This window comes from Monopterus albus, unplaced genomic scaffold (assembly GCF_001952655.1).
Source record: "Monopterus albus unplaced genomic scaffold, M_albus_1.0 scaffold175.1, whole genome shotgun sequence".
Taxonomy (NCBI): Eukaryota; Metazoa; Chordata; class Actinopteri; order Synbranchiformes; family Synbranchidae; genus Monopterus; species Monopterus albus.
Genome location: NW_018128055.1, coordinates 395,387 through 410,551, shown reverse-complemented (window position 1 = coordinate 410,551; position 15,165 = coordinate 395,387). Strand labels below are relative to the sequence as shown.

The following is a 15,165-nucleotide window of genomic DNA, read 5'->3' as shown; positions in this document are numbered from 1 at the left end:
CTAACATACCTTTACATTGCCTTTAAGTCCTACCCTCACCAAAGCACAAAGCAGATAGTCAGCAGCTTGACCCTGCCTTATATCTACGCTGCTCAGGCTGCTGTAGCCAGCCAGCCCTGCTGGCCTGATAGCTGCTATGATCCTAAATCATCCACTAATCTTGACAAAGCATATAGCCTGCTAAGCAAATTAGCATGCAAAGAGCTTACTGGCAAACAGCATGAGGGCAAGAAGAGCACTAATACAACAAAATGTCACATACAATTCTGACTAATGATCAATAATTTTGCTCTTTTGCTCAGAATTCAACACTGACATTTATTTCATAATAGTCAACGTTTGTATACATTATACACAAATAAGATGAAAATTAAAAAAAATATAAAAAACAACAGTACTGCAGTATGCTGCTCCTGCCACTTGCTAGTGATGTTATGCATATATCAAAATGAATAAAAAAAAAAAAAAAAAGCTACTGTTGTTCTCCGCTGATTCTGAAGAATCAGCCCATCTTCAGAGATGTAATTCTCCAAGAACTGAAAATAAAACTGAGCAAAACAGGAAATATACATGTCAGAAACACAGGTCTGTTTACTAGCTTAGGGGGTCATTTCATGTGCTGGAGGATATTACAGCTGAACTGTAGTAGAAATATCCATTTAACAGTCACAGCTATGTGCAAATATGCAAAATGTTTTGACCTCAGAATCAATGTGAAACCCAAGAACCCCCCCCAAAAAATTTAATTTACAAAATGTTTTATGCCACACACTTATGACTGATTTACTACATCAACTTCATGAATCATCTCCGCAATGTTTTTCCTCCAGTCTGAACATTTTAAACCATGGAGCCGTTTCTTAAATCACATATATATGAATGTATGTATTTGTGTTTTAAAAATCTTGAGGTAATATGCTTAGAGAAACATTCCACAAAGTCTTCTTAGTGACTGATTTAAAAATCATTTACACCGATTTTGTGTAAATGTAAACATTTACACAAAATCGGTCTCTAATGCAGAAATATAATTTCAGTATATTGTACTGGCAATATAAAATACAGCCTATGTGGCACTTTTTGGCCACACCAAGAGAAAAGCAGTGTAAAGTGTAAACAATAAAAGGCACAATTAAAATCTGTTAATTAGAACATTTTGAACGCTGTTCCCATTATGCTACATGTTCAGTATCTGCCCTCGCCCCTGTAATATGTTTAAATACGTGACTTGCTTTGAGCTTTTGAGACAAATGCAGAAAGTACTGCAGAGCATTTCTGGTAAACAATGTTGTTTTTGATGCAACAAAGTAAAAACCCACAAAAAATGTGATAAATAGGATTTTTGGCAGCAACCTTCACTGTTGTCCTGTCCTCCTTTTGATGCAGTGGCTGAATCAGAATTCACAGAGGTATTAAAGTCACTGGTCAGTAATATTTGGCTGCATTATGTGAGCATCGCGACACTCAGCGTGCCTCAAAATTAATGCAAGAGTCTAGCTTCCGTAGCGCTGTGGTTCTTGCACCTTCCACATAATTGCACTGGAGGTTACCTCATGTAAAAGCTTCTAGCTTCTCCGAGCTTCCTGTGTGACGAGCTACACAGTGCCGCCCTCCTGGCAGCGCTCAGTCCTGCAGATTCCTCTCCAGGTATTTCTTCATTCGCTGGCAGCGAGGACATGAGTTCCCAGGAGTCTTACAAGCCAGGTGAAACACAGCTTTACAGTCTTTACACCTGGGTCAGTGACATAAAATAAGCATTTAAAATAATGGTAAAGTGAATGTGAAGACAATGAATAAATATATAAACTCTACAACACATTTTGAAAATGGGGAAAAAGCAGATGTGAAGATGAACAAATGAGGTGAGAGGAGGTAAAAGGAAATGAAAGCAGGAAGGAGGTGGCCCAGGATAACATACCTGGTGGTGTGATCAAACTGGAAGGGGAAGATGGTGTCATCTGCGTGGCATATCTGGCAAATGAAGCCCCGCTGAGTGCACAAGTCACAGTGAAACACGTGGTTGGAGGCGTACTTCAACAGAGTGATCAGGTAGGTTGCATACTGGCCCTCTGCTATCTGGAAAAAGACACAACACACGCAGTGTTGCTTGGAAAATTCATATTTTGTTGATTTTTAAACTGAAAAGAAACAAACTGATATTAAAAATTCATCTTTCTTCAAATCCAAAATGCTGCAGCCAAAGTACTGACAGGAACTAGCAAGAGAGATCATATCTCTCCCATATTAGCTTCTCTCCACTGGCTCCCTGTAAAATCCAGAACAGAATTTAAAATCCTTCTCCTAACATACAAAGCCCTTAATGACAAGGCTCCATCGTATCTTAAAGACCTCGTAGAGCCTTATCATCCTAACAGAGCACTTCACTCTCACAGTGTAGGTTTACTTGTGGTTTCTAGAGTCCACAGAAGCAGAATGGGAGGCAGAGCCTTTAGCTATCAAGCTCCGCTCCTATGGAACCAACTCCCAGTCTCAGTTCGGGAGGCGGACACCCTCTCTACCTTTAAGATTAGACTTAAGACTTTCCTTTGTGATAAAGCTTATAGTTAGGGTGGATCAGGTGACCCTGAGCCTTCCCTTAGTTATGCTTCTATAGGCCTAGGCTGCTGGGGGGTCCATGATGCTCTGAGTTCTACTAGTAAGATCTAGATCTTACTTTGTAAAGTGTCTTGAGACGACTTTTATTATGATTTGGTGCTACACAAATAAAACTGAATTGAATATTAAGGCGCTCATTTTTTAGTTCAAGAATGTAAAAAACAAAACTGAGAAAAAAGTAAACAGTCATTGTGGCATGGGCAAAATGTGTGGTGCAATAACAACGTAATGGAGCCAGCAGGATACCTGTCGTAGGTCCATGACACTGTACATATGGCTCGACTCCAACAGGTACGGTCGCTGCTCCATTCTGGAGAGAGAATTAAAAAATACACAGTGCAATGTAGCAATGAAATATAGCACAATCTAACAGGGTTTCTACAGGGTTCACTGAGTTAATGCAAGAACACAACTTAATACCCGTTTTACAATCATACAAGTTAAAGGACAGAAGTAGAAACAACACGGTCAAGTTAGAAGTAGTGACGGTGTTTACTACAGGACTGATGGAGCTGACTGAAACTCAGCAGCACAATCCACCGTCGCAACACTCCCACTGTTATTTCATAGGTGTACGATGTTGACAGTGATTTTAAATCCTGTCTAAAAACACGTTTTACAAGGAAACTGAATTTGATGCCTTTTAAGATTTAAGACCTACAGATACCCTGTATTGTACAAAGTACACACACCTGGCTTGGAGTTTCTTGCCAGCTCCGCTGCGACAGGTGAGCAGGTAGTCGCCTAGCAGGCGCAGCCTCTGCCGCAGGTTGTGGGCCTGAGCCATGGACTCGGCGTGCTTCACTAACTCAGGGTTCAACTGCTCCACATTCAGCAGAGGCTCCTGCTCTACCTGAGCCAGCAGCCGCAGGGCCTTCTTAGATACCTGGACAGACACACACACATGCATATGCAGATCAGCTGTGTGTGATTACTGAGACAGTCAGTGTTACTGAGAACAAACGGGGGGGGGCACACCAAACTTGTCACAATCTAGCAACTCTAACTTGCCTGTAGTGGTTTCACCCTTTAAAGAGTATCACTCTGGAGCCACAGAAGGCTTTATACAACTGTTTCTCATATGCAGTAGTACTCCTTAAGACCTGATAGGTTAATAAAATGCAGTACGTAGTAAAAGTTCTATATGTGCTGCTCCTACCTCTCGTTGTGTGAGGTCCCAGTTGTGCACCATGCGTGATGGGATGATGGTTGTGTCTCCCTGGTGGCAGGAGTCACAGTAGTACTTGCCTGAGAACTCACATAACCTGGCTCTGCCTAGGGATGGACCAATTTGCTGAGGACACCCTACACAGACACAACAAACACATCTCATATATACATAGATTCTTGCAAAAACTGATTAAAATTTTTTTTTTGCAATATTTATAATCATCTCCACAACCACAATGTGTGTCCCCACCTTTAGTTAAAGAGTCCATGGCAGGCTTTTCCTTGTTTTCTGACTTACTACAATGTCACAACGGTGGATTCTCATCTTAAACATGACCTAAAGCTCATAGTCTGCATTACGCCACTTAAAATATGGGCTTTCTCAATTACCCGCTTTGTTTGGAGTGTTACGCATTCACAAACTGTCTCCTCATTTTAAGGAAGAGGCTTTTTGGCTCTGATTCTGACACAATTACAAACTATTTGGAGTTATGAGGGGTGCCGAGCTAATCTAGAGGTAGCCAAGATTAAACATTAAATGGCTGGAAATAAGCAAAATGGGGACTTTAACTAAATATTACCTGCACATCTGAAACTTTGAGTGTCCAGTCCCTTCTCTGAAGGCACAGTGCACAGATGAGCCAGAAGTGCTCCATCCTCTTTTAGTCTGTGCTGTACCAGTTTGTGGAGATTCCCCGTCACCCCCAGGTGCACAACAGCCGGCTCCTCAGAGCTCCCTTCCTCCCCGCTCTCCAGGTACGAGTCCAGAGCTCCACGGATCAAATACCTCCAAGAGCGAGCCTCCTCGGCGTTCTCCGCCCTGAGTCGAAGAGTCTCCCTCACGGTCAGGAGTTTGAAAAAGGCTGGTCCTCCAAGAGAGACATCAGGAACCACATCCCGGATTTCCTCAATGGGGTGGGTGAGCCGCAGCAACTTTCTCCCTGCTTGTACCCTGAAGCCCCTCAAAGCCTCCAAGGAGAGAGAGAAGACAAGAGGTACCCAAGTCCGAGCTTCGGGATCCGTGGAGAAGTACAAAACAGCTTCTTTGATGGCGTCTGTTTCTAAATCAGCCGTCCGAGTCCAGTCAAACTCCTCTAGAGGTGAAGGTGCCTCCTGGCCTCCACATGTCCCTGTGTCAGAGAACAAGCCTCGCTCAGGGCTGGAGGGTGCGGAGGACGGGGATGAAAATGTGCGTTCATCCACACCATTCTCACTGGGGGGTTCCAGCACCTCCCACTGCTCATCAACACGAGATACTGGCCGACATTTGTTGACGGCCTCAACTACCCGGTCCACCCAGTCTTCAGCTTCATCATGATTGGCTGCACGGAGGTACAGTCGCTTCCCAGGAAAGGCCAACTCAAAGCGACCTTCAGGTGAGGTGATGCGAACGTCCTCACATCGCATCAGGGAGCAGTTGTCACAGCACGTCCGCTCCTCTGCATTGAGGTACAGGCGGAACTCGAAGGGTGACAGTTCGCAGTAGTAGTCACGCCACATTCCCATCGCACCTCGTCGATCCAGGTGACCGAGTTTCAGCAAGCCACGAAACGGGTTGGACAGCCCTGACAGACAGATGAAGACATAACGGAAGGTGAAAGGAGAGAGTCAGCATAGCTTATTTCATATATACATACAATCTTTACAGGAAACAGCAGTAAAACGATAAGCTTATCATAATTCTGTGAAGCAGACGTACTAAAAGGAACCATTTAAATCACTGTTTATATCAGTATTGAGCACAGAATCTACACCTACAAATATATTGCTTTTAAATAACCTTGTCCCACATTACTGAAACTAAATCATTCAGTTTTGCTTCACTCTTGAACTGCAAATTAAAACTTCTTAGGGAACTGAAGATGCTGGCAAATTTTCTCCTTCTGCCTCAGAAGGTGAATAAATGAAAAGCTAACGTCTTATAGACCTGTGAAATGGTTACACTACACGTTCTGTTGATGTAGTAAGATTATGCAGTAGCTACTCCTGGCATACAGCGTCCTGCAGTAATGCACTGTGTGAAGTTTCCTGTTACGTCTCTTCTCTCTGTGGATTTCGCAAGGGAATTCTGCAGCAACAGATTTCCTTTCACCTCTTAAAAAGCTGCCTGACCCATTCAGGTGCAAGAAACGTTTCTATTACATTACAGTGCAATCTGGTCACACCCAAATATATGATGCAATGATAACAGGTGTTTTTCCATTTGACCGCTGATAACAAAACACTTGCTGTGACATCGATTTTGGGTGAGGCCAGAATACTTTCGGTTTTATTCCATAGCGCTGCAGAAATTCCCTGCCCTATGTATTCAATTTACACTTGAACTTGATTGTTAAACATAAATGTCATGTAGTCTCTTAACTGCATGCTTTCATTTACAGTAAGACACAGAGACAGTAGAACACCTATTTGTCTGCGATGGACAACACTGGGAGGTGACTGCACGACCTCAGCCTCAGGCATGGGAGCAGGAGGAGATACCTCCTCGAGGTCTGACACCTCCTCCAGATGGGGTTTGTAGATGTCATCCTCAGAGATCCAGGAACGAGAATGCTGTATAAAAAAGCAACAGAGGATGCTTCATTTAGCACAGGGAAATAAAATGCTTGATTGCATGAAAAATAAAAGGATTTTAAATCAGGATTACTTGTCAATAGGAGCAAATAAAGGTAACAAAACAGTTAACAGCTGAGTCTATCCAGCGAGTAGTTTGTGAATGAGCGGGTCCTGTCATTATGTGTCTTCAGGCAAAAGGTTCCCTCTCTTTTAAATATAAGCACAAATTTGTCACAAACCTGACTCACTGGAATGACCGTGCAGTAACAACATTAGGTCAGTCATACTGTATATTTGTAAAATATTCTGGAGCTTGGAAATCATGTGCACAGCAAAACTAGGACAAAGGTTTTCATTTCTACAGTAGAGGAAGCTGCGTATTTTGCCACAGTTGCAGTTTTATTTCTTAATCCACTAGACAACTGTATTCAGACTGTCTCCATTATTGCAGTAGGAAAGATTAAGCAGGTCTTTTGTAGCTAATCATCATATTTCTTGAGCAGCTTGAAGACCGGAAAAATAAATAAATAACAGCTAGAACCCACAATTTTTCCATGAATTATTTAAAAGCCGGTGTGGATTTTCCACCTTGATCCACCAACTTCCAGACATTTGTCACTTCCTCAGTGGGAAACCCCGAGTTACTATTTGGGGTAAAGGCAATACTGAACTTCCCCCAAATCCTCAACAACTGATTGTGAATCATTTTTACTTAGTATATGACCAGTATATTTTCAAATTCAAGTTTGAGTCACTTGCTTTGCTGCTGTAGGTCATTGTTAAAGTGCCCATCCTTGAATTGTAATCTAGAAATCAGATGTAAATGCTAATTAGTCAGCACTTACTGAAGGAAGGAGGTAATCCAAGACTTTTACAATACTTTTACTTGGATTACGTTTATTTTGATTACATATGTTTGGATGTTCCTTTCGATTATATTTTTGCTTTGCTGCAAAATGTTTTTACTTTGTAAGACACGTTCCTGCCAAGTGAAGTGAGGATTCATGTTGGACCTGTCGAGTAGAGCCTCAAACTGTTCCTCTAACTGAGTGAATCTGTGAATACCCTTCAAGGTGATATGAATGCATAATGGATTTATAAGAAACAGAAATGTGTGAAAACTAAAGAGGCAACCAAGTGGCTCAAAGACAACATGAAAATCGTCAGAGGCCTGGTTAAACCACATCTGTGAGCCATTTTCAACTAAGAGCTGTTTGTCTGCAGATGCACTTACTGATAGAGAATCTGAAGACCGCTTCCTGCTCAGGATGCTGGCAGAGCGATGAACACTGTGATGTGTTGAAGGCTCCGAGTTGTTCTTCTCTGAGGTCTCTGCTTCTTTCTCTTCCTGGACAGTTTCACTGCTCTCCTGAACATGGGCCGTCTGTACTTCCTCCACAGACGCCACTGGCTCGACTTGCTCGACTTTCTCCACTGGCTCACTGACTGTGGAGTGAATGTCTGGGTCCAAGTGTAGCTCATTAGAGGTTTCATCACTCACTTCAGAAGGCAAGTGGTTAACATGGCTCTCATCAGACGATGGTAGCTCACAGGCTCCTAGCGGTGACTCTGAATCAGACGGGACAAAGTTTGGAGGTTGGTCCACGGGTTCTTGTGATGATGCAGTGGGACCCTGGGTCTCGCTGTCAGAGCCACTGAAAACAGCTGTCTCTGAGAACTGATCAGGACCTGAGCTGGAGACAAAGGAGTCTTCACGCATGGAGTCCTGGCTGCAGTGGCTGCTCTCCCGAAATTCAGTCAACAAACTGAAGAGACAAGGAAAAATCGTGATACACTGTACATTTTACTGCAAGCTTAGCATCAAATGGAGCTCATTATTACTGCCAGTTTCTATGATTAAATCCACTGTAAACTTAACAATAATACCAACCCTGTCAGAACCACAACTGTATTAAAACACAGCTTATTTTTAAAAACATTGCAGCAGTTTATAGCAACTGTTAGACAAACATGAACACTTATCACATTGCAGTCCATGTGCTCAGTGGTGAGTATTTACAGAGGCAGGACAGAGTATACAGGATTAACTCAAAACAAACTACAGAGCATGTGGTGACTGTAATGAAGCAGTGTGTCACCCAGAGCAAACTGATGTGTTTCTAACAAGAACAGGACATCTACAGCTCAGAGGAATAAGATAAAGCAGAGTCTGGATACACAGACAAAACTTGTTTGTAGGATCAATTCATTGAGGGGTTTGGTCTGTTCATGGGATTTGTTGTGTATCCTGGCACATACACTTACTCTTTCTGTGGCCTCTTCATGCTCACATTAACGGGCATGTCCAGGTCACAGGAAGACCACTGCTCTCCTGTCGGGCTGCGGTGGTCCTGCCCCTGCAAGAGGCTGTCAGAGCTCAAACTGTAGGAGAGCTGAGAGGAGCTGGTGGTGTCCAGGCTTAAATTAGATGAGTTGAGTGCAGTCCCATCCCCTTGTAAAGTACTTGATCCCCTCCCAATCGATAACACTGGACACCCTCTCTGATTATCCAACGTATCTGATGAAGCTGACGCCTGAGACTCTGTGTCCCACGAGTCCTTACGCATGGACTTAGGATGGTCTCCGCCATTGAGGGGCAGGTCGAGTGCATCTGCCTGGGAGATGGGGCAAAGTCCAGCAAGAGCCAAGGGTGTGGTTGTCCATTCGTTGAGGACAGACGACTTGTAAGACAGGTTGAACGTAATTGTGGCCAGCCCCTGGAGGTAGCTGAGCAGAACCTCACGCTCCTCAAGGTTGAGGAGCAAGGCGCTGGGCTGATAGTGAGCCTGCAGTGTGGAGTCCTCCCGAAACAGAGACGTCAGGTAGCACTCCAGGAGGCCATGGTTGAGGGCCAGCCGCAGCCACGCTCGGCAACGACCCACATCCGTGCCCACAAAGCTGATCTTCTCTAGCTCTGTTATCACATCACTGGGAATTTCACAAAGAGTATGGTGATGTTTAACACACAGAGAGACACTTAATACTTCATTTAACTTGGAAATGGCCCTGATACTAAAATCATCATACTGAAGATGAGGTTTTTGAGTAATACGATTTGTACATGACCTACCGGTGGGTAACGGTCTTAAGGAGGGTCCAGAAGAAAGGCTGGGGGAGGGTTCCCCGGTCTCCCTTCCTAGACCGGCCCCCAGTCTCTGAGCGGATGTACTTGCTTTTGATACCGTGGATAAAGATGGCTTCCAGGGCACAGCATAGCAGGTTAGCATCACCATCTTCACTGGTTACCACTGCATCTGACGTTACGTATCGCTTCTGCAGGGCCTTAAGCGACTGCACCAGCTTCTCTTTGATCTATGTGACAATGGCAACATAATGAGCTTCTTGATTGTTTGGAAAGAGGCCAAATGGTGGAGTTCTGATGAGAAACAGGTTGGCAAACTAACAATAAATTCACTGCTCACAACCATATATGATGCATTTGCATTTTACAGTAAAGACTATAAACCAGAATATGCTCTGCATTCTCGTGTACAGTGTGATGAAGAACAGAGGGTGAGGTCAGTGGCCGTTTACTGTCCTGTGACACCTACTGTCAGGACATGGAAACACAAGACATAAGGATATAACAAGTAAGTCTACATTCTACAGTAGGTTGCAGGAAAAATAAACACATTTTTCAGCAACACTGAACAGTGAAAAGGTCCTCCCTGCTCTCTTAGCTTCCTCACATACATTAAATGAAAAGTCAGCAGTGCACTGTATACTGTTAGCAAATCTGTGCTGTTTAATACATATAAAATTTGCAATTAGTTGATTAACTGATTAGTCAGTAGAACAAAACAAAACAAAAAATCAACAATTATTAATGTTTTTAGTCATTGTCTTAGCAAAAACCTTTGTTGTTTTCACCTTCTCAAATCTGAGAGTTTGATGCTTTTCTTTGTCATACATGACGGTAAACTGTTTATGTTTGGGTTCTGAACTACAGGGCAGACAAGACATCTGAGGATGTCACTTTGGACTGTGGGAAACTGCAACAAGCAATTGTCACTACTTTTAGACATTTTACAGGCAAAATGGGTAATCAGCAAATCAACTGAATGATAAAAATTCTGCAACCCTAAACACATTATAGTAAAAACACTCACGCATACAGTACATACTGAAAACTCTTATCTAATGCATTCATGCCTTGTCCTCACTTTGATTAGATAAGATGACCTGCTACTGTTTTCCCTTTGATTATGGTCTGATCTCTTTAAAAGCATCAGACTGTGTGCTAGGTCTGTTCAAACAAAACTTAAATAAGATTCACAGGCAGGTAAACACAGTAGATGAACAAATCCAGTGTTGAAAGTGGTGTAATGTTGAACACTGTTAAGTGTAGTTACAACAGTAAAATTACAACATTTACTACTTCGGTTTCACAACCTTAACTACATCAAGAAATAAATCCACTCCCAAGCCAATAAAGTCAATCTCTGACACCCTCAGCAGAGGTATGGCAGTAATAGTAAAACAAAAAACAAACCACAGAACGGAAACTAAAAATATTTGCACACTGGGAGCAGATTTACCTGTTTGACATCTTTAGTCTCAGGTGGCATATCTGGCATCTCTGTTGCTAGCATGGCACCTCCTGGGAAGGCTTACACCTACATGGCACACTGAAAAACAAAGGCAACAACTATTCCTTTAACTTTTGCAAAATGTAACAGGCTTCTCAAGCGGTAACCCTTAACACTTGCTTGTAATAGGCCCCACTTCCCTGTTAAAATGCCATTTAAAGCCACAGTTTGTGACTTTTTCAACTACTTTTGCTTTAGAAATCTGCTTCATAACTTGTCTTAAGGTGGAGAGGTGCTGTTGAAACCTACTATGTGTGACTGAGCAGCACTACAGAGATATTAGCTTCTAAAAAGGATTGAACACTGACCAAATCAGGGATTTTCAATTATTTCTACTTGATCAGTGAGTTTTGTTGCTTTCTCACTTATTGTAATTTCATAATGACAACTATCTGAAGAGCTGGGCAGATCACAGTACTAGTAGTAGAGCACAGTGGAGCACGGAGAGGGAACGCTGGGTGGATTGATTTGCAGTTTCGTACTTGAGCCATCTTAAGTTACATAATGTAGCTTTAAGATGGATAAACAAGTAATGATCATGTTCCCAGGCAAACACACAAAGCATGTGATATGGAAGTGTTCTTCCTTTCTTCCTCACTTTATGTTAGCACCATGTTTGTGCTTCCGTTACATTTTCCATGACAAGACTGTAGTGTGAGGCATGTCTGCAATTTCATGGTGACCACTTTGCGAGTCATGTGAGAAATGATTAAGACGGTGTCTGCAGGGAAGTGGCTTCAGAACCAACTTCCTCCAAAAAACGAGTATTAAATTGTGATTTAACTGCGGCCAATATGCACTGCTAGTGGAGATAAAGACATTTACATGGCTATAATGGCATTTAAAGTGAACTATCCCAGTGAATGTTACAGGTGACTAAAGGTTGTGTTAACCTCAGTGCCACACAGCCCTACATACTTTTAATACCAAGCTATGCCAACTTAAACAATCGGTAGGCAAGGAAGGCGTTACAACCAGCTTGTTAGCATATTTTGACAGTTCAAAACTACCAAGTGGTGGACTAAACTTTTTCCTAATTCCTACAATTCCAAGCAACAAATCCCAGAGTTGCCCGTTCTAATGTTAGCCTCTGACTCGGGCGTGTGGGGGCTCTCTAACTTGACAGATAAAATAGAATAAACTTTTTATTAGAACACAGAAAACACAATCAAGCTGTGTAAACCGTAACTTACGTAGCAGTTACAGTGTTGAAACAGAAGTAAACCCGATAATTAACATGAACCTGGTATAAGTTAGCAGTAAAAGCAACGAAAGTTAACTAGCAACAGCACACAGCTAGCATCTATGCGCTAGCCTCCTTACCTAAAAGGGTGGGCTAACTTGCCATTACGGTCCAAAAACACGCATCCTCTGTAAATTGTTGCAATTTCAATCCGTACAGTTGCATTCCACCACTTCTCTTACAATGCACGAAAAAAACCAAACAAGATCATTAACTAAGATATGTTTCTAAGAGAGATAGACCGCTCTGCCCTCACAACCGTTCTGCTGAACATAAGAACACAAGGGCATCATGGGAACTCGACTAGACTTGTGATGCCTTCAGGCTCTCACAGAACTACGGGAGAAGTTGAATGTAACGCTACAAGACGTACAACAACATTAAACATTTATTTTACTTACTCTTTTGTTATTTTGCCAGAGACCTGTACTTTTTCATATGTAACAACATATACATAAAAAGGCTGTTACTAGGTGTGTTTGCCATTAACACTGGTACTAGAGTGGTAAATATAGTTTACGGGTAACACATAAAGGCAGCACAGTTGTTGAGGCGCCCTGATGTTGTTGCTTCATTTTCTGAAGGTGGGGACTTTATGTGCTTGTTGTGCAGCCTGAGACGTTTCTTGTCAGGCTGACAACACAGCCCAATAAAAGATTTATTAACACACTCCAATCTTGGTCAACCCTGTAGTAACCCCATCCCATTACCCATGCACTTCGAAATTATTGTAGAAAGGCGGGATGATTAAGAATAGGTTAGCTGATTAATAATAACCCACAGGTTGTTAGTTTGTTTCAGAAAATTATAGGCTGCATAAAGAACACTTAATCAAGTGTTTCAAGGTACCAAACACATTTTTTAAAGTCACATGAAGGTTTAATTATCCTGGCAAGTGGTTGTCACCAGTATAAAACAGCTAAATTAGCAGTGGTGGAAGAAGTATTCAAATTTCATATAAAGGAAAGGTATTAATAAAAGTCAGAATATAAAAATACCCCATTTCAAGTAAAAGCCCCCTATTCATAATCCCACCTAAGTATAAGTACACAGAGGTAATGCAAAGTATCAAAGTAAAAGTATTGGATCTGCAGTAACATGACTCCTGAAGTGAAGTACTAGTGTATTTTATATCTTTGGATTAATGGGAGTGCAATAATGTATTACAATACATGCATTATGGTACCTTCCACCACTGATTTTCTAGCTAAAGTCAGGAAACACACAGATTTGCGGCTAATCCATAGGTTCCTGGCTCCACATGGGACGCTACCATTATAGATTACAGGTATGCCTTCTACTCCAGTAAAACTCACAGGTAGACTAATACCTGCACTTTTGCTTTAAAGATATGATACACTGTTATAAATTATACGCAGATAGAGCTGATTTATTGATTAAGTGATAGAAGTTAAAACTATATGAACAGTGATTTCACGCGAAAATGATAAATCTTCTCAAAAGTAAAGAACCTGTCTGTGTTTTAAGTTATAGCGAACTCAGTAATTTTAAGGTTTAAATATTGAACAAAAAAGTTATTTAAAGGAGTCAATTTGGGTCTTGGTAAATGTGTCTGGCATTAAAAATATTTTACAAGTAATCAATTAATTGAGAAAATAATCAGCAGATCAGTTTATAGTGAAAAGAATAATTAGCTGAAGCTCCACAGGTTACATGATATTTCAAACGTACCTCTAATTTAAAATTATCTACCGATATGAAACACCAGGGGCCATTTCCCTAAGCCATGTATTTTTGCTTTTTAAAACGTTCGGCTACATGTTCCTGATTATTGCATTTGTTTAAGATGGTGAAGATGAATGAAATACCATCCACGTGTGGTCATTGTTCGAAAACCTGTGCCGTGATTCCCACTGCAGGAAATGAAGCCGCGTGAACGCGCGTCGCCGTCACGTAACACAAGTCACTTTCATTTTCATCTGTACTTTCCTCGGGTGCTGTGTTTGGTATGTACACTGCGATCACTGGTACAGTTTTATAGTTTTAATTATATATGGTATTAAACCACCTAATAGCCTGATGCTAACGATAGAGTTCATGACTTCTGTTATTTTTAACACGCTATTAGACAAAGTGCAGACTGGCAGGGACGTGATAACTGGATTATTTTATTATTTTGTATTATTAGTATTACTGTGTGTATGTGCCTTGAACTTTAAAAGTAGAAAACACATCATTTAAGACATTTAATATCTGAAATCAATGATAAAATAGTCGCAATTAAACTCTTATCGGGTCCATACATTTCAGAATGATGTTTGGTTGCTCCGTTATGTTTGTGTTTGTTCGTTTTTTGTTAGTCTTTTTGTTTGTTTGGTAACTATTGCAAACATTTCCGTGTGATGTTGATCAGCGAGCTGGGTGTTTTCATGCTTTATTGAATTGTTTTAAATTTAACGTGGCATGCAGTAGGTTCTTATGGTGGAGACTTTTAAAACTGCGGGTTTCAGTTTTTCTTTTTGTGTAACATAACAAATGTTTGGACAAATGTTCCATTAGGATACTCCTTGAAATCCGAAATGTGTGTCATTACACATATATGTAGCGATTGATTTGATGTTTGAACCCGTGAAAGCCACGGTTCGCGTGTTTTCCCCCAGGTGTCAGGAAAATGAAACAGGTGCGTCCATGGCTCCTGTTATAAATGAGGCGCTGCAGGTCTGCTCCAACACAACACCAGGAGACACCTGAATTCGCTCTACACAGAGGCCACTTGTAGCTCTGTAAAAATGCTCAACGGGATTTTCTTTGTGTGCCTGTTTCTCAGTGTGTGCAGTGCAGCCTCCTCACTGAGCTGCCAATGGATGGATCACAAGTTCAGACAGTACAGTAAAAACTCTCTGGATCTACTGGACACTATGGTGAGTGGATGTCTTGGATAATGTTAATTGTAATTTAATTCTCTTTATGTAATTTAATTCTCAGTCTTGGTCTATGTATGTTAACACATCGTGTGTGTGTGTGTGTGTG

At 41.6% G+C, this 15,165-nt stretch overlaps 1 protein-coding gene across 2 annotated transcripts; it reads right to left on the bottom strand.

The window, feature by feature from the left end:
* Nucleotides 1–327: 327 nt before the first annotated feature.
* On the bottom strand, nucleotides 328–12,467 carry plekhm1 (pleckstrin homology domain containing, family M (with RUN domain) member 1). 2 transcript variants are annotated; one of them, XR_002276282.1, is made up of 13 exons: nucleotides 12,255–12,467; nucleotides 10,881–10,970; nucleotides 9,413–9,654; nucleotides 8,608–9,270; nucleotides 7,577–8,108; nucleotides 6,192–6,339; nucleotides 4,368–5,351; nucleotides 3,776–3,921; nucleotides 3,309–3,502; nucleotides 2,863–2,926; nucleotides 1,919–2,076; nucleotides 1,551–1,732; nucleotides 328–548 (listed from the first exon to the last, which is right to left on the bottom strand). XR_002276282.1 is itself a non-coding variant. In XM_020616567.1 (12 exons), the coding sequence occupies exons 2-12, from the start codon at nucleotides 10,932–10,934 to the stop codon at nucleotides 1,624–1,626; spliced, it is 3,294 nt and encodes a 1,097-aa protein (XP_020472223.1). In that variant the 5' UTR covers nucleotides 10,935–10,970; nucleotides 12,255–12,467; the 3' UTR covers nucleotides 328–1,623. The 2 variants fall into 2 exon arrangements, 1 of the variants encoding a protein (XP_020472223.1); XM_020616567.1 differs by having other exon boundaries at nucleotides 328–1,732.
* Nucleotides 12,468–15,165: the final 2,698 nt, after the last annotated feature.